Below are 23066 nucleotides of genomic sequence, written 5' to 3'. Positions count from 1 at the left end.
GTGTGTGTGTGTGTGTGTGTGTGTGTGTGTGTGTGTGTGTGTGTGTGTGTGTGTGTGTGTGTGTGTGTGTGTGTGTGTGTGTGTGTGTGTGTGTGTGTGTGTGTGTGTGTGTGTGTGCGTGCGTGCGTGTATGTCTGTCTCTGTTTATGTATGTCTGTGTCTCAGTGCAGGGGTTGTTGGGGCGTGGGGGGGGACGACAACACTACAGCACTACATACAGGTGCAGGACAGTCAGGTCAGACATGGACCATACCTCTCAGTCTCGGTTACTGGAGCGGTTGCCTCTTGTTCCCTTTTCCTCCTCTTTCTCTCAGCAATGCCCCGGAATGCCCTGCTGGGATGTCACAGTGTTAACGGGGTCAGAGGTGAGGGGCTGGGGTGTGAGTGCAGGGTTATAGAGCGTTAGTGAGACGGGATCCACGTCACAGAGGGTTAACCACTACAGTGTTGCAACAAGTCAGCGGCTAGTGGGTTACAGCCAGCAGAACAGGTAAGTGTTGTACACCACACACAAACATGGTGCACACTGCAGACTGACACACACTGCAGACTGACACACACTGCAGACTGACACACACTGCAGACTGACACACACTGCAAACTGACACACACTGCAAACTGACACACACTGCAAACTGACACACACTGCATATTGACACACACTGCAAACATACACACACTGCAAACTGACACACACTGCAAACTGACACACTCTGCAAACTGACACACACTGCAAACTGACACACACTGCAAACTGACACACACTGCATATTGACACACACTGCAAACATACACACACTGCAAACTGACACACACTGCAAACTGACACACTCTGCAAACTGACACACACTGCAAACTGACACACACTGCAAACTGACACACACTGCCATCTGACACACACTGCCATCTGACACACACTGCCATCTGACACACACTGCAAACTGACACACACAAGGATACTATCAAGCCACCAATCAGCCACCAAGAGGAGCAGAACTTAGACAGAAACAGGGCCACAAAGGTCAAGTACACAGGGAACTATCCATTGCACCAATTGTGTGTGTGCATGTGAGTGTTTGAGTGATTGAGTGATTGAGAGTGTGGGTGTTTCCCTCTGAAATGGATATATGCTGTGACAGGGTGCCAAAAGAAGTAACCATCATGCCTGACAGCATTTATCAGAGTCCTATCCATGTCCTATCCATGGCTCAAACATTATCAGTCAGACAGATGATGAGAGCTGCGTGTGTGTGTGTGTGTGTGTGTGTGTGTGTGTGTGTGTGTGTGTGTGTGTGTGTGTGTGTGTGTGTGTGTGTGTGTGTGTGTGTGTGTGTGTGTGTGTGTGTGTGTGTGTGTGTGTGTGTGTGTGTGTGTGTGTGTGTTTGTGTGTATAAGCTAGACTGTTGTATGCTGTGGTATAAAATAATAATCACTATTAAGACGATACAATAGATTACTTTACAACCAGGTCTAAACTAGATCTATGAATACTGAACAACTCCCATGTATAATCTATTCACTCTCAGTGCATCCCAAATGACACTCTATTCCATTTGTATTGCACTACCTTTGACCAGGGTAGTGCACTATAAAGGAAATAGGGTGCCATTTGGGATGAAGCCTTTTCTTCTATCTACACAGGGACCACTAAAATGATTAGTAGTATAATTACTTCATCTTGGAACTACCTACAATGTGGATTTTTGATTACACCTACTGTATGTATAATACAATATTGCGTAACTTACTGTACCTACAGTACATTACTGTAGGCAATTCACTGTTCCTTCTGAAAGGTCGTCCTTTTGTTGCACTGAATGAACTCAGATAGAAGAGAATGATGTGTGTGTGTGTGTGTGCGTATATATATATATATATAGTATATATATATATATATATATATATATATATATATATATATATATATATATATATATATATATATATATATAGAGGTATGACCCTGGCTGTGTCTGGTACAGAGCAAGAGAACACTATGCTACCATCCCATCTGACTCACTGTTCTATATAACTCTGTCTGTCATATATTCTGCCTTGTTGGATCGATATATTAATACAATATAAGACTGGCTATACTGTAAGACAAACCGGTTCAATTGAAAATCTTTATTAATGGACGATAAAGATGTTTTTTAAAGCCATCTAGTGATAAATCAATCTATGCTTATTTACAATTTAGACCCATTATGTTGAACATGTTTATTCATTGGAGATTTTGATACTCAGTAATGTTTTATTCATTGGAGATTTGGATACTCAGTAATGTTTTTCCATAACTTCAAACACTCAGCCAGGTAAGGGGGTTAATAGGGGTTAATGAGGACACTTGAGACAGGAGGTAGTAGCACAGGAAGAGATAGATTGCCAAGAGTCAAAAGGAGAGTAAATTGTCTGAGGCGCACAGGGAAGGAGAAAAAAATTGTCACTCACGATATTCTGTAGACGCAGGAGTTGGTGCAGGCAGGAGTTGGTGCAGGCCGTGTGGAGAGGGAAGGGAAGAGAGGACAAAAAAGTTAGACACTTCAGTAATAAATATTGGACTTGACAGACAGATATACTGTACACTTGGGAGGGTTAGCTGTTAATCATATGATATTCCAGTCAAGGACACTGTACGAATCCCAAATGGCGCCCTATTCCCTACATTGTACACTACTTTTTACCGGTCAACAGAGTACACTATATGTGGAATATAACACAGGAGGGCCTGTGACACCAGGTGTGGATCCAAGAGGAGTGAGTACTAAGTAAGAGGAGAGGTGACACAGAGGAACGGAGTGACAGAGACATATAGAGAGATAAGGAAACAAAGACATTGACAGATGTGCTCAAAGAGGGAGCGAGAGAGGGTGGGATCCTGAGAGATGTCTGGAGAGGAGAGGATAGATGAGTGGAGCGAGGGAGCAGAGAGAGAGAGAGAGAGCGTGGGATCCAGAGAGACGTCCGGAGAGGAGAAAATAGATGAGCGGAGCGAGGAAGCAGGGAGAACAACAGAGGCGCGCTGGGAGGGCAGAATGGGGGCCATAATTACTAGTTCAACCAGACATGTGATAATTAAGCAGTCAGCGGTGAAAGTGTGTGTGTGTGTGTGTGTGTGTGTGTGTGTGTGTGTGTGTGTGTGTGTGTGTGTGTGTGTGTGTGTGTGTGTGTGTGTGTGTGTGTGTGTGTGTGTGTGTGTGTGTGTGCGTTGAGAATGGGGTTGCAAAGCTACCTGAACTTACCAAAGTTACTAGAGTCTTTAGTACTAATTAACAGGTAATCTATTTTAACTTTAGTCATGTATACTCAAATAACTTAACTTAAAAAATATATTTTCATATATAGTACATTTGTTTTATATCTGTGTCATATTGTCCATGCGTTTCTAGTGGATAGACCATACGGTTCAAGAGAAAATATCTTATTTAATGAAAAAAGTATGTAATCAAAAATGGCATTATATACAATTAACTCTGCGACTGTTCCAACTATTTACTTTTTTCACAATTGCCACAAGTTTGGTGCCAAAACATTTTCAGGAAAAACATATTGACATAGTAAAATAAATAAAAGTGTTAAAAAATATATAAAGGATATTTAATGCTTGAAACCCTGTTAACCTCATATGGGGCAGCAGGTAGCCTAGTGGTTAAAGTGTCGAATCCCAGAGCTGACAAGGTGAAAATCTTATGTTCTACCACTGTTCCTAGGCCGTCAATTAGAGTTTTTTGACTTGCTTAGTTAAATAAAATATTGAACACCAATTGTATTCACTATGTTGACGGTCAATATTTAGGATAATGTTTTGCAGCTTTGTCATCTAATATATTACATAAAATGTGTCCCCTCTAAAACCACTGGCCTCCAACTGTCCCCTTTAAAACCACTGGCTTCCAACTGTGTTCTATAAATCACTGGCCTCCAACTGTCCCCTTTAAAACCACTGGTCTCCAACTGTGTTCTATAAAACCACTGGCCTCCAACTGTCCCCTTTAAAACGACTGGCCTCCAACTGTGTCCTATAAAACCACTGGCCTCCAACTGTCCACTTTAAAACCACTGGCCTCCAACTGTGTCCTATAAAACCACTGGCCTCCAACTGTGTCCTATAAAACCACTGGCCTCCAACTGTCCCCTATAAAACCACTGGCCTCCAACTGTCCCCTTTAAAACCACTGGCCTCCAACTGCGTCCTATAAAACCACTGGCCTCCAACTGTCCCCTTTAAAACCACTGGCCTCCAACTGTCCCCTTTAAAACCACTGGCCTCCAACTGTCCCCTTTAAAACCACTGGCCTCCAACTGTGTCCTATAAAACCACTGGCCTCCAACTGTCCCCTTTAAAACCACTGGCCTCCAACTGTCCCCTTTAAAACCACTGGCCTCCAACTGTCCCCTTTAAAACCACTGGCCTCCAACTGTCCCCTTTAAAACCACTGGCCTCCAACGGTGTCCTATAAAACCACTGGCCTCCAACTGTGTCCTATAAAACCACTGGCCTCCAACTGTCCCCTTTAAAACCACTGGCCTCCAACTGTCCCCTTTAAAACCACTGGCCTCCAACTGTCCCCTTTAAAACCACTGGCCTCCAACTGTCCCCTTTAAAACCACTGGCCTCCAACTGTCCCCTTTAAAACCACTGGCCTCCAACTGTCCCCTTTAAAACCACTGGCCGCCAACTGTGTCCTATAAAACCACTGGCCTCCAACTGTGTCCTATAAAACTGCTGGCCTCCAACTGTGTCCAGGGCACAGCCATGTGAAGGAGTCTAAGGCTACATCCCAAAAAGCACCCTATTCCCTTTACTGAGAACTACTGTGTATAGGGAATATTGTGCATATTTGGGAGGCACTCTAGAACTCATCCATCATTAGCACTGAACTCTTTGAGGCAGCCATGTTGAGTTCAGTAGGAGCAGAGTGGTGAGGTAATATCTGGTATCCCATACTCACGCCTGCATTGTTGTGGTAGCCGTCTGGAAGCTGAACATGTTCTCTTTGGGGAACCAGCTATTAGGGTTGTCCTCTACAAACAAAGGAGACAAAGCAGAAGTTTAGCCCACAACATTACACTTCAAAAGTTGTTGTCTGTCAGCTGTTACCCTTCTCCACACAATGTGCTTTGAGTTTGAGAAAAGCTTTATACCGCAAATGAGTCTTACCACAGGGAACAAGGTATGGGGATAAAGAAACACAAAGACACCTAAAAGCCCCACTCCCCTCCATCCTTCCATCCTCCATCATCATCATAATACTATAGAAATTGGATTTCAAACAGCTAAATGCTTTTTCAACTGTATTTTTGAAAAATGTCAATCTAGTTTTGTTTCCACCCCAGCACAGAGACAGCCTTTTTATTGTGTTTTTTTATTGTAAATTCAGCAAAATAAAAAATGTCCTCTCACTGTCAACTGCGTTTATTTTCAGAAAACTTAACGTGTAAATATTTGTATGAACATAACAAGATTCAACAACTGAGACAAACTGAACAAGTTCCAAAGACATGTGACTAACAGAAATGGAATAATGTGTCCCTGAACAAAGGGGGGGTCAAAATCAAAAGTAATAGTCAGTATCAGGTGTGGCCACCAGCTGCATTAACAAGTACTGCAGTGCATCTCCTCCTCATGGACGGCGCCAGATTTGCCAGTTCTTGCTGTAAGATGTTACCCCACTCTTCCACCAAGGCAATGGCCCTAGCCCTCACCCTCCGATCCAACAGGTCCCAGATGTGCTCAATGGGATTGAGATCCGGACTCTTCGCTGGCCATGGCAGAACACTGATATTCCTGTCTTGCAGGAAATCACGCACAGAACGAGCAGTATGGCTGGTGGCATTGTCATGCTGGAGGGTTACGTCAGGATGAGCATGCAGGAAGGGTACCACATGAGGGAGGAGGATGTTTTCCCTGTAACGCATAGCGTTGAGATTGCTTGCAATGACAACAAGCTCAGTCCGTTGATGCTGTGGCATATCGCCCCAGACCATGACGGACCCTCCACCTCCAAACCGATCCCGCTCCAGAGTACAGGCCTCGGTGTAATGCTCATTCCTTCAACTATCCTACCATCAACCCTGCTGAGACAAAACTGAGACTTGTCAGTGAAGAGCACATTTTGACAGTCCTGTCTGGTCCAGTGACGGTGGGTTTGTGCCCATAGGTGACATTGTTGCCGGTGATGTCTGGTGAGGACCTGCCTTACAACAGGCCTACAAGCCCTCAGTCCAGCCTCTCTCAGCCTATTGCGGACAGTCTGAGTACTGATGGAGGAATTGTGCATTCCTGGTGTAGCTCAGGCAGTTGCTGTTGCCATCCTGTACCTGTCCTGCAGGTGTGATGTTCGGATGGACCGATCCTGTGCAAGTGTTATAACAAGTGGTCTGCCACTGCGAGGATGACCAGCTGTCCGTCCTGTCTCCCTGGAGCGCTGCCTTAGGCATCTCACATTATTGCGATTTATTGCCCTGGCCACATCTGCAGTCCTCATGCCTCCTTGCAGCATCCCTAAGGCACATTCCTACAGATGAGCAGGGACCATGGGCATCTTTCTTTTGGTGTTTTTCAGAGTCAGTAGAAAGGCCTCTTTAGTGTCCTAAATTTATAGCTGTGATCTTAATTGCTTACCGTCTGTAAGCTGTTAGTGTCTTAACAACCGTTCCACAGGTGCACGTTTATTAATTGTTTATGGTTCATTGAACAAGCATGGGAAACAGTGTTTAAACCCTTTACAATGAATTGTGAAGTTATTTGGATTCTATGAATTCTCTTTGAAAGACAGGGTCCTGAAAAAGGGATGTTTCTTTTTTTTGCTGAGTTTACATCACATCTGGATAGATAGTACTTATACTGTACAATATTCCTTTGTGTTTTTAGTCATAACTATTCTAGAACATGAGCTTTTAAATCCACCCCTTAGCTACTCTCAGTCCATCCCACCTATCTCAGTAAACCACCATTTTATAATTTCCATGTGCCATATATTTTTAATCTGTGCTGTGATGTTTTACATACATTCTGAACCTGTCTAATCGCATGGTATCTACTGTTAAGGGAATTTTTATCAATGATGACTAATTATGTATACATTTCAATCAGGACTGACTAATCAGAATACTATTATGTTACTGTATATGTATGAATTTTCTTTTTAATCTCAGTACTGAAAATAATGTGTGCAAATATAATCAAGAATTAGAACAATGACTGTCTGTACCAAGGTAGAAATGAATGAACTTATAGCCAGACTGGCTAGAAGGCTTATCTACACCGGCTGTCCTAAGCTCAGTCATATATTATCTTAATAGGGAGTGACGATGTGAGAACCATACAGCCTTTGTACTAGAGCGGATCTGACACGGGTTGGTACTGAAACTAATAACGTTGTTTTAAGTTTATAACCTGTGGTAAAATGTGTAAGGAGCAGTACTCTCGTGAATAAAAGCTGCTGGTTGACTTTAATACTGGGCTCTGTCCATTTTTATAAAATAAGGGTCATACAAATCCTTATGAATTGACAGTGTTTAATTTTAATTGGGTGTTAAAACATAGAGGAATTTAATTCCTACAACATCTACAGATTGTGATTTAAGATAAAAGTATATTATATTGTTCATTGCTAGACTATGGCTTTCTAAATCTCCCAACAGTGCTATTCATAGGGTTCATTTTAGATAAATGTTGTGAGACAGCCTTACAGCTTTCTGTACGTTTGGATTTAAATGCTGCATTCAACACTGTTGACAATGATGTCCTTCTGGACAGACTGGAGAGTTGGGTTGGCCTCTCTGGTCCTGTTCTAAATTAGTTTAGGACCTATTTAAGCGGTCAAGCGTTATAGTATTTGTCACCCTTGGTAAACATAACTGAGAGAAAATAAATATCACATATGGCATTCCACACGGTTTGATTTTGGGTTTTATATACAGTACCAGTCAAAAGTTTGGACACACCAACTCATTCAATGTTTTTGCATTTATTTTTTACCATTTTCTACATTGTAGAATAATAGTGAAGACATCAAAACTATGAAAAAACACACACGGAATCATGCAGTAACCAAAAAAGTGTTAAACAAATCAAAATACATTTTAGATTTGAGATTCTTCAAAGTAGCAACCCTTTGCCTTGATGACAGCTTTGCCCACTCTTGGCATTCTCTCAACCAGCTTCATGAGGTAGTCACCTGGAATGCATTTCAATTAAAAGGTGTGAGCTGTTAAAAGTTAATTTGTGTAATTAATTTCCTTCTTACTGCGTTTGAGCCAATCAGTTGTGTTGTGACAAGGTAGGGGTGGTAAACAGAAGATAGTCCTATTTGGTAAAATACCAAGTCCATATTATGGCAAGAGCAGCTCAAATAAGAAAAGAGAAATGACAGTCCACCCTTACTTTAAGTCATGAAGGTCAGTCAATACGGAAAAGTGCAGTTGCAAAAACCAAGTGCTCTGATGAAACTGGCTCTCATTAGGACTGCCACAGGAAAGGAAGACCTAGAGTTAACTCTGCTGCAGAGGATAAGTTCACTAGAGTTACCAGCCTCAGAAATTGCAATTAACTGCACCTCAGATGGCAGCCCAAATAGATGCCTCACAGAGAGACACATCTCAACATCAACTGTTCAGAGGAGACTGAGTGAATCAGGCCTTCATGGTATAATTGCTGCAAAGAAACCATGACTAAAGAACATCAATAACAAGAAGACTTGCTTGGACCAAGAAACACGAGCAATACATGGACGGCTAACAACTTCCTTCAGCTAAATCAAGACCAGGCCGAGGTTCTTACTGTATTATTGGAGCCAAAGCAATAAAGATAAAACACCAGGTATAAAACCTAGGTGTCATTTTAGATTCTGAACTCAATTTCAAATCACACATTAGGAATGTGACCAAATGAGCATTTTTTACCACCTGACAAACATTACCAAGGTGCAGTCGTTTCTATCAGGCTGATACAGAGACTCATCCATGCTTTTCTTACAAGCAGGCTTGACTACTGTAATGCTCTCCTGTCTGGTCTACCCAAGAAACCCATTTGTCAACTGCAAAACATACAGAATGCTGTAGCACGGGTGCTGACCAAGACCAGATGAAGAGCACACATTGCACCGGTTTTGATGTCTTTGCACTGGCTGCCTGTGAGTTTTAAAATTAATTAGATTATTCTTCTATTGGTTTTTAAATCAATCCATGAATGTGCACCCCAATACATGTCAGACATACTTGTGTTTTGCACCCAGTAGGTTCCTCAGGTCCTCTGGCACTGGCCTTTTAAACTATGCCAAAGCCTAGGACCAAGAGGCATGGAGAGGCAGCCATTATTAATTATGCCCCCAGCCTCTGGAATAGCCTGCCAGAGAACTTGAGGAGGGCCGAAAATGTGGACATATTTAAAAGAGATCTTAAAACACACCTTTTTAATTTTGCTTTTCCTTAGGGTGCTTATTAGTCATTCAGTTTTTATTGTTATCCTTTTGTGTAGTAAAGATTTATTTTTCTTCATTGCATTGCATTCATGTCTGAAATGTGCTATATAAATAAAGCTGTATTTGATTTGGTCATCATCATCCTCCTCCTCCTCCATCCTCCTCCTCACCTCTCTCCTCAGCAGAGCCTCGTCTGTCTCTGCCTTGGTCTTGGCTGTACATCCTCTCTAGCTTCTTCCTCTGTTTTCCTCCCTCTCGCGGGGACGTCTCCAGATCCAGGGAGCGCTGGCTCGGACATGGAGCCCTAATGCAGGTGACACAGTCTGGGGTGCAGTCCTCCCGCGAGCCCCCCCTCCTCACCACCCAGTCCCGGATGTTATGGGCACTCCCTGAGCTCTGCAGGGGCTGAGACTTGGGCCTGTGGCCCTGTGGGCCATGGCTAATGTTGCCGCGGTGATGTTTGCTGCCTGGTGGTTGTTGGTTGGAAAAGGAGGTCTGGTTGGCAGAGGGAGGAGGGGACAGAGGCTGCTTCAGCACCTCCAGCTCCAGATTCTCCTCGCTGCCTTGCCCCCCTAGCATGCCTCCCTCCCTGGTGATGGTGTAGACCCGCTGGGCAGCTGGTTTCAGGCTGGTCAGGCTCCCCTCAGTTGACCTAAGAGGTGGCTGCTGCTCCTCGGAGGAGAAACTTCGCTCCGCTGAGAGCCCTGCTGAGAGCCTGTGCTTGGAGGGGCCTGTGGGCTGCAGACTGCTTGGCTGCAGGGTTCTGGGCTGGAGACTGCTGTGGTGGGGATGCAGTGTGCTGAGCTGGGACTGAAGACTGTGGGCCTGGGACTGGTCCTGGCTGGCCTTGGCCCCACAGTGGCTCTGAGGGTGTAGGTTGTTTTTGTGAAGATGACTGACGTCAGGGGAGTCTTTGTCTTGGCCAATGAAGGTATTAGATAGAAGCTGATCTGAAGAGAGCAAGCGCAAGAGCAAGAGAGAGAGGACAAAGAGATGAGCTGTTCATCTTGTGCTCTAAAGGCCTTGGCAACATTTGAGCAAACATCAGAGAGCAAACAAAGCTTTTCAGAGATGAGAGGAGGAATGAAATGTGAAGAGATGGATAATGGAGAACGGAAATGAGAGAAGGGAGGAAATTAGAAGGTATTTTGAGAGGATGAGTTGGATGATAGAAGGGGTTTGGCAGACTTACCCGGTCCTCTGCCTTGGGAAGATACACCCTCTCACAGTGAAATTTGCCAGATATAGTGTGGTAATGATTTCAGAGCATTTAGTGCTGCTATACAGTGGGATGAGAGGAAAGTCATGTGATGAGGAAAGTTATAGGAAAGGTGAAGCCATGTGAGAAGGAAAATTAATAGGAAATGGGAAGCCATGTGATGGAAATGTGAAGCCATGTGATGAGGAAAGTTATAGAAAATGTGAAGCCATATGATGGGGAAAGTTATAGGAAATGCGAAGCTATGTGATGGAAATGGGAAGCCATGTGATGAGGAAAGTTACAGGAAATGTGAAGCCATTTGAAGTGGAAGGTTATAGGACATGTGAAGCCATTTGTGACTTGTTTTTGGGAAATGAGGCATATGTTGTGCGTCGCTACTTCACAGCAGAGGCATTTGAACGTAAACTTTGTCAGAAATGCCTTCTGGAACATGTGAACTTTCATGTGCCTTAATAAAAAATGTGTATGCCATCTGAAAAGATGAATAAAATTGTTAAATTATGAGCCTAGTTGTTTTAGCTACGGAAAAATACTTTCCTGCTAGCCATGACTGGTTGAGATAATGGTTGGGCTGGACATGCTGAGAGATGAGTTCGGATTGGTATGCCATGTAGCACGCTTCTGTCTAGAACATGAGCGAGTCAGTAGGTGTCGGTAATCCTTTCTAACGCTGCTATTTTGAAAGATATCACGTAGTATTACTGCAAAAGTGTTGTTCTCCACTTTCTGGAGGATGGAGTTTTGAAATCAGTGGAATTCCCAGTAGAATTAGAAAATGATAACTAAGGAGATGGTGAAAATTCTGGTGTTTGATTGTAAATATTCAGAGGGAGTCGAAAAGAGAAAAAGAGAACACACTGTTGTAAACACCTGTCTCCGGATTACATCTTCAAACTAATGGCAACCATGGCATCCATGACAGAGAAGGAGAGGCGTCCATCCGTGTATACAGGTAAAATATTTTAGCTAGCTACATATTCTAGCTAGCTACATTTTCAGATGTTATACATTTCAAATTTTGCCAGAAAGTCTTTCATTTCAAGTGAAAGCATACTGTTGGCTAGCTAGCTAACGTTATCTGGCTTGCTAGCTAACGTTGCGTGTATGATCTGTGTAATAATATTATTTGTATCTCAGAGCCATTTGCATTGCTAGTTATAGCCTAATGTTAGCTAACTAGCTAACATTGAACCTGGTTGCCTGCAGATTCATGCAAGTAGTAACGTTATGAGTTTGGATTATGGTTCATTGTTTAGCTAGCTAGCTAGATAGCTACATGTCTTAACAAAACACTCTACTATGCAAGTAACCATTTCACTATATCTTCTGTATCCTGTGCATTTGACAAATTGAACTTCAATTTGATATAGTATGTGTTAACCAGAGACGGTAATGTGAAGAACATGACCTGCACCAAAGTCAAATTAGGATATAACGTTAGGCCAATGAGACAGTGTCCATGTTCTAAAATTCTCAGGTCGAAGGCCCTGCTTTTAGTTAATCACATTCACAATCAGTAGCTATTTTCTGTAATTGGTTCGCCATTAATTTCCTGTAATAATGAAGTCAAATGAGCTAAAGTGAAAATGTTGTCATCTATATGAGATGGTCATTATTTGAACTGGCTAACCGTCTAACTTAACATTAGCTAGTTAGCTAGAAAATAACCAAAACATTGTTTAGACAGTTGCTTTTAGTTGCCTGGTTTGATAGACTGTGTCACGTTCTGACCTTCATTCCGTTGTTTTGTCATTATTTAGTATGGTCAGGGCGTGAGTTGGGGTGGGCAGTCTATGTTTGTTTTTCTATGATTTGGATATTTCTATGTTTTGGCCTAGTATGGTTCTCAATCAGAGGCAGGTGTCATTAGTTGTCTCTGATTGAGAATCATACATAGGTAGCCTGGGTTTCACTGTGTGTTTGTTTCCGTGTCTGTGTTTTTCACCACACGGTACTGTTTTGGGTTTCGTTCATTCCACGTTTATTGTTTTTGTATTCAGTTGTTCATGTGTACTATTTCGTATTAAAAGAACCATGGACACTTACCACGCCGCATATTGGTCCTCCGATCCTTTTCGCCTCTCCTCTTTGGAAGAAGAGTGTGTGACAGTCCACCATCTCCTTCCTGTCTGCCACCACCTGTGGCCCATACACCACCACTAATCTAAATTTACAATCCCTTATCGTGACATCCACCCCTATAACCCTCCCCTGCATTACCACAAAAGATTCCTCCACTTTTACCTCCCTGTGCCCACACAAAATCCCTACCCCCGATGAGTGCACCCCCCCTACACCCCAAACCGACTCCCCCTTGTCCCATTCCCTCTTAAATCTACTAACATCCCCTCCATCCCTCAGGTGAACCTCCTGTAAAAAAACAAAAATCAAAACCCACACCCTCCAAATAACTAAAAACCACCCTCCTCTTAACAATATCTCTTAAACCCCTTACATTTAAACTAACAAAAGTAAAATTAGACTCCATGAAGAAAAAAATAAATAAAACATGTAATTCACTCAAATTCTAAACTCAGACAGAAAAAAAAAAACAGGAGACTCACCCGATGCTCCCCTGCTCCATATCTACTGGTGAGAACACCATCTGTAATCCTGACATCCCCCCCTCTTCCTCCATCACACCATCCCAGGATGCAGGAATAGTGTTTGGCTTCGGGGTGCCCTGCACCCTGGGTCTACCCCCACAATCCTCCCCCTCCCCAGTGTTGCAGCTGGTTTGGAAAAAAATTGGGGAGGCTGAGTCCCCAAACAAAAAACTCCCCACCTCCTCCTGTACCCAGTCCTGAGTCTTGTTAGGTGTGTCCCACCCAAAAGAAGTTGAGAGTCTTGGGAAACCAGCAGCAACCCAGAGGTTTCTCCCACCCCCATCACTCTTGGCCATCCCCTCCCCCTCACTGTCGGCCAATCGCACCCTCCTCTTCATTCTCTTCTTTGATGATGGCGGCAGTGGAGAGATACCACCCCCTCCCCCCGCCAGCTCCTCCACCATACCCCTCATCTCTTCCACCATGTCACTTTCCCCCCAGTCCACTTGCTCTTCCACCGTCTTCTTCTCCACCATTCCTCCCTCGCTTTCTACTCTCTCATTCTCCTCCACTCGGTTGCCTTCTTCCACCGCTTTTCCTGGTTCTCCTACTCCCGTGCCTTCTGTTTCCTTCTCTCTTCCATCCGCCGCTTCATGCTCCTCTTCCTTCCTTGTGGCCTTCCCCTCTGGACTTGTATTCTTGTCATGAGGCGTGTTTCCTTCCCCTCCTCTTCTTCCCCCATCCCCCGCTCTTGCTCCCCCCCCCCCCAGCCGCAGACGCATATGCCCTCTGGCGGGCCGGGCACCCCCGCCACAGGTGTGCTGATGATCCACACCCATGGCATGTCTTAGGCTTGTCACAATCCCTCGCCTCGTGATCCTCAGATCCACAAAATCTGCATTTTCTCATGCTGCACGAGGCAAAAATGTGTCCATAGGCCATACAGTGCCTGCAAAATGGAGGCTGACGTGCATAAAACAATGTCCCCCTGTCAGCCCCAAGGGAGAACATAGCAGGAGGATGAAGGTATCCACCATGTCCCTTTGGGTCCTCCCTGAGGAGGGCCTGGAAACCTCTCCTCCCATTCCAAAACCCAAGGGAGTCTTTGAGGTGCCTAGCTGAGGAAACGTTATCCATGTATCTCCCCAGAAAAGCCCTCACCTCTTCATCCTTAATGTAAGGGTTGTACATGTTAACAGTTACAACCCTAAAGTTATTCTTCGCCAGACTTGATATTTCATAGTAGCACATCGGCCTCTCACCTCCCACTGCTCTTGCCCTTCTAAGGATATCATCATGTTTTTCTTCCGTATATAGCGCGACGTCGTATGCTCCCTCCAACGAGTTGCCGTGGAAACAAAACACGTCCTTCACGGTCAGCTTTAGAATCCCCATCAATATAATTCTTCCAAAAGATTCTCGTCCTAACGGCTCCAACTCCTTTTCCTTCCAAGCAAAACGAATCGTGTTAGCCAGCCCAATCCCAGGGACCGACCGTGATGATGTATTTAGCACCATCTCCGCAAGGAGAATGGCGCTCGTACTCTTCTCTTCCAATACAAGAAAAAAGAAAATCCAAAAGTGACCGCAACTGTCCGGTGAAAACTAACACAGAGACAGGAACAATCACCCACGAAATACACAGTGAAACCCTGGCTACCTAAATACGGTTCCCAATCAGAGACAACGAGAATCACCTGACTCTGATTGAGAACCACCTCAGGCAGCCAAACCTATGTAACACCCCTACTCAGCCACAATCCCAATAACTAAAAAACCCCACTAAGAAATACAACAAACATAAACCCATGTCACACCCTGGCCTGACCAACTAATTAACTAAAACACAAAATACTAAGACCAAGGCGTGACAAGCCTAAGGGAGAGGTGCGCGTAGTAGGCACTAGATCTCCTGTGCAAACCCACAGCCCGGTTCAACCTGTGCCTGCACTCTGGAGGGTCCGGGCTAGAGTAGTTGTCCAGCCTGGGGAAGTGGTGCCAAGGCTGCGCACCAGAGCTCCAGTGCTCCCCCACAGCCCGGTCCTTCAAGTGCCTCCTCCTAACACCAAGCCTCCTGAAGGTCTCCCCAGCCTGGTGGTTCCTGTGGCAGCCCCACGCACCAGGCTGTCTCTCTGTCTCCTCTCTACAGGTGTTCCTGCCTGTCCGGCGCTGCCGGAATCTCCCACCTGTCCGGCGCTGCCGGAGTCTGAGGCGCCAGATTCCCTCAGCCCAGAGGCGCCAGAGCTCCTCAGCCCAGAGGCGCCAGAGCCCCTCAGCCCAGAGGCCCCTCTGTCCCGAGCTGCCCCTCTGTCCAGTGGGGTCATTGAGAAGGGTTGCCATTGTTAGAAACAATGGACAATAAGGCGGAATAAGACGATGGTAAAGTGGGGTCCGCGTCCCGTGCCAGAGCCGCCAACGCGGACAGACGCCCACCCAGACCCTCCCCTATAGGTTAAGGTTTTGCGGCCGGAGTCCGCACCTTTGGGGGGGGGTGTACTGTCACGTTCTGACCTTTATTTCCGTTGTTTTGTCATTATTTAGTATGGTCAGTGCGTGAGTTGGGGTGGGCAGTCTATGTTTGTTTTTCTATGATTTGGGTATTTCTATGTTTCGGCCTAGTATGGTTCTCAATCAGAGGCAGGTGTAATTAGTTGTCTCTGATTGAGAATCATACTTAGGTAGCCTGGGTTTCACTGTGTGTTTGTGGGTGTTTGTTTCCGTGTCTGTGTTTTTCACCACACGGTACTGTTTTAGGTTTCGTTCATTCCACATTTATTGTTTTTGTATTCAGTTGTTCATGTGTACTAGTTCATATTAAAAGAACCATGGACACTTACCACGCCACATATTGGTCCTCCGATCATTTTCGCCTCTCCTCTTCGGAAGAAGAGGAGGAAGTCCCTTACAGACTGACATACAGTACAAGTCAAAGGTTTGGACGCACCAACTCATTCAGGGTTTTTCTTTATTTTTTACTATTTTCTACATTGTAGAATAATAGTGAAGACATCAAAACTATGAAATAACACATATGGAATCATGTAGTAACCAAGAAAGTGTTAAACAAAACAAAATATATTTTAGATTTGAGATTCTTCAAAGTAGCAACCCTTTGCCTTGATGACAGCTTTGCACATTCTTAGCATTCTCTCAACCAGCTTCATGAGGTAGTCTCCAGGAATGCATTTCAATTAACAGGTGTGCCTTGTTAAAAGTTCATTTGTGGAATTTATTTCCTTCTTAATGCGTTTGAGCCAATCAGTTGTGTTGTGACAAGGTAAGGGTGGTATACAGACGATAGTCCCATTTGATAAAAGACCCAAGTCCATATTATGGCAAGAACAGCTCAAATAAGTAAAGAGAAGTGGCAGTCCATCATTATTTTAAAACATGAAGGTCAGTCATTCCGGAAAATTTCAAGAACTTTGAATGTTTCTTCATGTGCAGTCGCAAAAACCATCAAGCGCTATGATGAAACTGGCTCTCATGAGGAACGCCACAGGAAAGGAAGAACCAGAGTTACCTCTTCTGCAGAGGTTAAGTTCATTAGAGTTACCAGCCTCAAAAATTGCAGAACCAAAAAATGTTTCACAGAGTTCAAGTAACAGACACATCTCAACATCAATTGTTCAGAGGAGAGTGAATCAGGCCTTCATGATATAATTTCTGCAAATAAACCACTACTAAAGAACACAAATAATAAGAAGAGACTTTCTTGGGCCAAGGAACACTAGCAATGGACATTAGACAGTGGAAATCTATCTTTTGGTCTGATGAGTCCAAATTTGAGATTTTGGGTCCCAACCGCCATGTCTTTGTGAGATGCAGAGTAGGTGAATGGATTATCTCCTCATATGTAGTTCCCACCGTGAAGCATGGAGGAGGAGGTGTGATGGTGTGGGGATGCCTGTCTGTGATTTATTCAGAATTCAAGGCACACTTAACCAGCATGGCTACCACATCACTCTGCAGCGTAACGCCATCCCATCTGGTGTGCGTTTAGTGGGACTATCATTTGTTAATCAACAGGACAATGACCCAACATATCTCCAGGCTGTGTACGGACTATTTGACCAAGAGGGAAAGTGATGGAGTGCTGCATCAGATTACCTGGCCTCCACAATCACCCGACCTCAACTGAATTGAGATGGTTTAGGATAAGTTGGACCACAGAGTGAGGGAAGAGCCGCCAGCAAGTGCTCAGCATATATGGGAACTTCTTCAAGACGGTTGGAAAAGCATTCCAAGTGAAGCTGGTTGAGAGAATGCCAAGAGTGTGCAAAGCTGTCATCAAGGCAAAGGGTGGCTACATTGAAGAATCTCAAATAGAACATATATTTTGATTGTTTAACACTTTTTTGGTTAATACATGATTCCATGTGTATTATTTCATAGTTTTGATGATTTCACTATTATTCTACAATGTAGAAAATAGTACAAATAAAGAAAAACCCTGGAATGAGTTGGTGTGTCCAAACTTTTGACTGGTACTGTATACTAAATTCCCTTTTAAATGGGTGGATTTATTGATGTTAAAACAAAATACACTAGTTAAGCTACTTTGGACCACCAGGCTGATGTCAGACCACAATAGAATGCTAATGAAGACGCAGCCACAACTGTAGATAGGCCGAGTATCAACCAGCCTTTAGTCTTGAAATCTTTGGTTGTTTAGAGCATGGCCTCACATGTGAATCCTTGAAGAGATGTGTGGGACTAAAGCTTAAGAGGGTGTGAACGATGCTGAATGGGTGTAGACAAAGAAGAGCTCTCAAGTAAGGTTAACCAAAACTTTCAAGGGGAGTTTTCTCAAAAGTGAGGTTACAAGTTTATCAACATTCAAGGCAGAATAACTTTCCCGCTGTTCCTCAACTGTGGTTGTAGTGTATGATATTGTCACGACTTCCGCCGAAGTCGGTCCCTCTCCTTGTTCGGGCGGCGTTCCGCAGTCGACATCACCGGCTTTCTAGCTACCGCCGATCCACTTTTCATTTTCCATTTGTTTTGTCTTTGTTTCACACACCTGTTTTCAAACACCTGTTCATTATTTAACCCTCTGTTCCCCACATGGTTTTTGTGAGTGATTGTTTGTTGTATTGTGGTCCGTATATTGTGGCCGTGTATGTTACGTGTATAATTTTGATTTTTGAATAAAAGTGTTTTTATTACTCATATCTGCTGTCCTGCGCCTGACTCATCTCACCAGATACACGCAGACGACGTTACAGATATAACATTTTTTATCTCTGAGTCTCTACTTTTATTCAATGTAAAAAACACATTTTCAAATTTTGTCACATAAGACCAGATCGAGCCGGTCTGTTACATTTGAAGAGGAAAGCTCTAGGAAATGTGAAGCCATGTGAAAATGAAAGTTATAGGATATGTTAAGCCATGTGAAGAGGAAAGTTATAGGAAATGTGAAGAGGAAACTTCTAGGATATGTTAAGCCATGTGAAGAGGAAAGTTCTAGGATATGTGAAGAGGAAACCTCTAGGATATGTTAAGCCATGTGAAGAGGAAAGTTATAGGAAATGTGAAGAGGAAACTTCTAGGATATGTGAAGCCATGTGAAGAGGAAAGTTATAGGAAATGTGAAGGAATGTTATGGGATGTACTAGATGAGGCTGGACACTGAAGGTACCTGATCCGTTGCGGTTCTCAGGGTGTGTGTGAGACAGGTAATCTCCGAAAGCTCTGGCTGCTCTGCAAAGAGAAGCACAACACAACACTCTGATTAGCACTGGACAGCTGGCTGCCTGACTCTCACTGTGAGCCTGACTGGCTGCCTGTCTCTCTGCCACTCACTGTGAGCCTGCCTGCCTGCCTGACTGCCTGTCTGTTTGTCTGTTTGTCTGTCTGCCTCTCACTGTGAGGCTGCCTGCCTGTCTGTCTCTCACAGGGAGCTTGCTGACTCCAACTGAGTGACTCACCACTCACCAGACCAAGACATCTCCTACTCAATAACAGCATCCCAAATGGCACTCTATTCCCTATATAGTGTACTAGTTTTAACCAATAAGGTGCCATTCTGGAAGTAACCAGTGTTTTATGATTGTCCCACCCAATAATTGAATAACCTGATTTGTCTCATTAGCTTTCCATCCAATTGGCGACAAATTTTCATACAAATATTCTAAAATACACACGTTTTCCCAGAGACGTCTTTGAATCAAATTGACTTGTTGCAATTCAAACACGGTGCTGATGACGTAGGGCGAAACACCTTTTGCTATTAAAGTCCCATGTAGTGCTATAAATTCTCGTGCTATAAATTCTCAGACAACCCAAAGATTCCTTGATGCCCTTCCAGACTCTCTCTGCCTACCCAAGGACGTCAGAGGACAAATATCAGTTAACCACCTAACTAAGGAACTCAATTTAAACTTGCGCAATACCCTGGATGCAGTTGCACCCCTAAAAACTAAAAACATTTGTCATAAGAAACTAGCTCCCTGATATACAGAAAATACCCGAGCTCTGAAGCAAGCTTCCAGAAAATTGGAACAGAAATGGCGCCACACCAAACTGGAAGTCTTCCGACTAGCTTGGAAAGACAGTACCGTGCAGTATCGAAGAGCCCTTACTGCTGCTCGATCATCCTATTTTTTTAACTTAATTGAGGTAAATAAGAACAATCCAAAATGTATTTTGAAACTGTCGCAAAGCAAACTAAGAAGCAGCATTCAACCAAGAGAGGATGGCTTTCACTTCAGCAGTAATAAATTCATGAACGTCTTTGAGGAAAAGATCATGATCATTAGAAAGCAAATTACGGACTCCTCTTTAAATCTGCGTATTCCTCCAAAGCTCAGTTGTCCTAGGTCTGCACAACTCTGCCAGGACCTAGGATCAAGAGAGACACTCAAGTGTTTTAGTACTATATCTCTTGACACAATGATGAAAATAATCATGGCCTCTAAACCTTCAAGCTGCATACTGGACCCTATTCCAAATAAACTACTGAAAGAGCTGCTTCCTGTGCTTGGCCCTCCTATGTTGAACATAATAAACGGCTCTCTATCCACCGGATGTGTACCAAACTCACTAAAAGTGGCAGTAATAAAGCCTCTCTTGAAAAAGCCAAACCTTGACCCAGAAAATATAAAAAAACTATCGGCCTATATCGAATCTTCCATTCCTCTCAAAAACTTTAGAAAAAGCTGTTGCGCAGCAACTCACTGCCTTCCTGAAGACAAACAATGTATACGAAATGCTTCAGTCTGGTTTTAGACCCCATTATAGCACTGAGACTGCACTTGTGAAGGTGGTAAATTACCTTTTAATGGCGTCAGACCGAGGCTCTGCATCTGTCCTCGTGCTCCTACACCTTACTGCTGCTTTTGATACCATCGATTACCACAATCTTTTGGAGATTGGAAACCCAAATTGGTCAACACGGACAAGTTCTGGCCTGGTTTAGACCTTATCTGTCGGAAGGATATCAGTTTGTCTCTGTGAATGGTTTGTCCTCTGACAAATCAACTGTAAATTTCGGTGTTCCTCAAGGTTCCGTTTTAGGACCACTATTGTTTTCACTATATATTTTACCTCTTGGGGGTGTCATTAGAAAAAAATAATGTTAACTTTCACTGCTATGCGGATGACACACAGCTGTACATTTCAATGAAACATGGTGAAGCCCCAAAATTGCCTGTGCTAGAAGCCTGTGTTTCATACATAAGGAAGTGGATGGCTGTAAACGTTCTACTTTTAACCTCTGACAAAACAGAGATGCTTGTTCTAGGTCCCAAGAAACAAGAGATATTCTGTTGAATCTGACAATTAATCTTGATGGTTGTACAGTCGTCTCAAATAAAACTGTGAAGGACCTCTGCGTTACTATGGACCCTGATTTCTCTTTTGACGAACATATCAAGACTGTTTCAAGGACAGGTTTTTTCCATCTACGTAACATTGCAAAAATCAGAAACCTTCTGTCCAAAAATGATGCAGAAAAATGTATCCATGCTTTTGTTACTTCTAGGTTAGACTACTGCAATGCTCTACTTTCCGGCTACCCGGATAAAGCACAAAATAAACTTCAGTTAGTGCTAAATATGTATCATATTACTCCAGTGCTAGCCTCCCTACACTGGCTTCCTGTTTAGGCAAGTGCTGATTTCAAGGTTTTACTGCTAACCTACAAAGCATTACATGGGCTTGCTCCTAGCTATCTTTCCGATTTGGTCCTGCCGTACATACCTACACGTACACTACGGTCACAAGACGCAGACCTCCTAATTGTCCCTAGAATTTCTAAGCAAACAGCTGGAGGCAAGGCTTTCTCCTAGAGAGGAATGGAATGGTCTGCCTACCCATGTGAGAGACGCAGACTCGGTCTCAACCTTTAAGTCTTTACCGAAGACTCATCTCTTCAGTGGGTTACAAGATTGAGTGTAGTCTGGCCCAGGAGTGTGAAGGTGAACGGAAAAGCTCTGGAGCAACGAACCGCCCTTGCTGTCTCTGCCTGGCCGGTTCCCCTCTCTCAACTGGGATTCTCTGCCTCTAATCCTATTACAGAGTCACTGGCTTACTGCTGCTCTTCCAGGCCGTCCCTTGGAAGGGTGCGTCACTCGAGTGGGTTGAGTAACTGACGTGATCTTCCTGTCTGGGTTGGTGCCCACCTTGGGTTGTGCCGTGGGCGATACTTTGTGGACTATACTCGGCCTTGTGGGCTATTTGTGGGCTATACTCGGCCTTGTCTCAGGATGGTAAATTGGTGGTTGAAGATATCCCTCTACTGGTGTGGTGGCTGTGCTTTGGCAAAGTGGGTGGGGTTATATCCTGCCTGTTTCGCCCTGTCCGGGGGTATCATCGGATAGGGCCACAGAGTCTCCTGACCCCTCCTGTCTCAGCCTCCAGTATTTATGCTGTAGTAGTTTATCTGTTGGGGGGCTAGGGTCAGTCTGTTATGTTTGGAGTACTATATCTGGTGTCCTGTGTGAATTTAAGTATGATCTCTCTAATTCTCTCTTTCTTTCGCTCTCTCGGAGGACCTGAGCCCTTGGACCATGCCTCAGGACTTCCTGGCATGATGACTCCTTGCTGTCCACAGTTCACCTGGCCGTGCTGCTGCTCCAGTTTCAACTGTTCTGCCTGCGGCTATGGAACCCTAACCTGTTCACCGGACGAGCTACCTGTCCCAGACCTGCTGTTTTCAACTGTCTTGAGACAGCAGGAGCAGTAGAGATACTCTGAATGATCGGCTATGAAAAGTCAACTGACATTTACTCCTGAAGTTCTGACTTGCTGCACCCTCGACAACTACTGTGATTATTATTATTTGACCATGCTGGTCATGTAAGAACATTTGAACATCTTGGCCATGTTCTGTTATAATCTCCACCCGGCACAGCCAGAAGAGGACTGGCCACCCCTCATAGCCTGGTTCCTCTCTAGGTTTCTTCCTAGGTTTAGGCCTTTCTAGGGAGTTTTTCCTAGCCACCGTGCTTCTACACCTGCATTGCTTGCTGTTTGGGGCTTTAGGCTGGGTACAGCACTTTGAGATATCAGCTGATGTAAGAAGGGCTTTATTAATACATTTGATTTGATGTACCAGATAAGAAATATACGTTTAAATTGGTTTCCATCCAATTTTCAACTCTTACAAAAAACACTGCTGTTGGCTCGTGCGCTCCAGCCTACATGATGATGTTATTATTATGGGCAAAAAAGCTAGATGATTTATCAAACCGCAACCAAGCATCGATTATCATGTCAGAATAAGAATAAGACCCTCAATATTTATTGGAAAGGAGCATCAAGCTCATTACCTTGCACTTTCACCACCCTGTGAAGTTCATCATAATGTATTTCATCTGTCGCCTAATAAACTGCATGCTTTCCCGATTAGTCGTAGTGGTACGCATA

General features: G+C 44.0%; 1 protein-coding gene across 1 annotated transcript in view; it reads right to left on the bottom strand.

Moving 5' to 3' along the window:
• Positions 1–231: 231 nt before the first annotated feature.
• Positions 232–23066, bottom strand: part of LOC135513598 (NMDA receptor synaptonuclear signaling and neuronal migration factor-like) — a 36547-nt gene continuing 13712 nt past the window's right edge. Inside the window, exons 2-6 of the mRNA XM_064936481.1 lie at positions 18838–18899; positions 9596–10375; positions 4953–5025; positions 2452–2457; positions 232–331 (exon numbers count right to left, since the gene is read on the bottom strand). Coding sequence (XP_064792553.1) covers positions 232–331; positions 2452–2457; positions 4953–5025; positions 9596–10375; positions 18838–18899 — 1021 coding nt within the window. The remainder of the gene's footprint in view (positions 332–2451; positions 2458–4952; positions 5026–9595; positions 10376–18837; positions 18900–23066) is intronic.

The sequence above is a fragment of the Oncorhynchus masou genome, chromosome 25 (assembly GCF_036934945.1).
Source record: "Oncorhynchus masou masou isolate Uvic2021 chromosome 25, UVic_Omas_1.1, whole genome shotgun sequence".
Taxonomy (NCBI): domain Eukaryota; kingdom Metazoa; phylum Chordata; class Actinopteri; order Salmoniformes; family Salmonidae; genus Oncorhynchus; species Oncorhynchus masou.
Note: the sequence above shows the minus strand (reverse complement) of the source record. Positions and strands in the feature narration are given on the sequence as shown.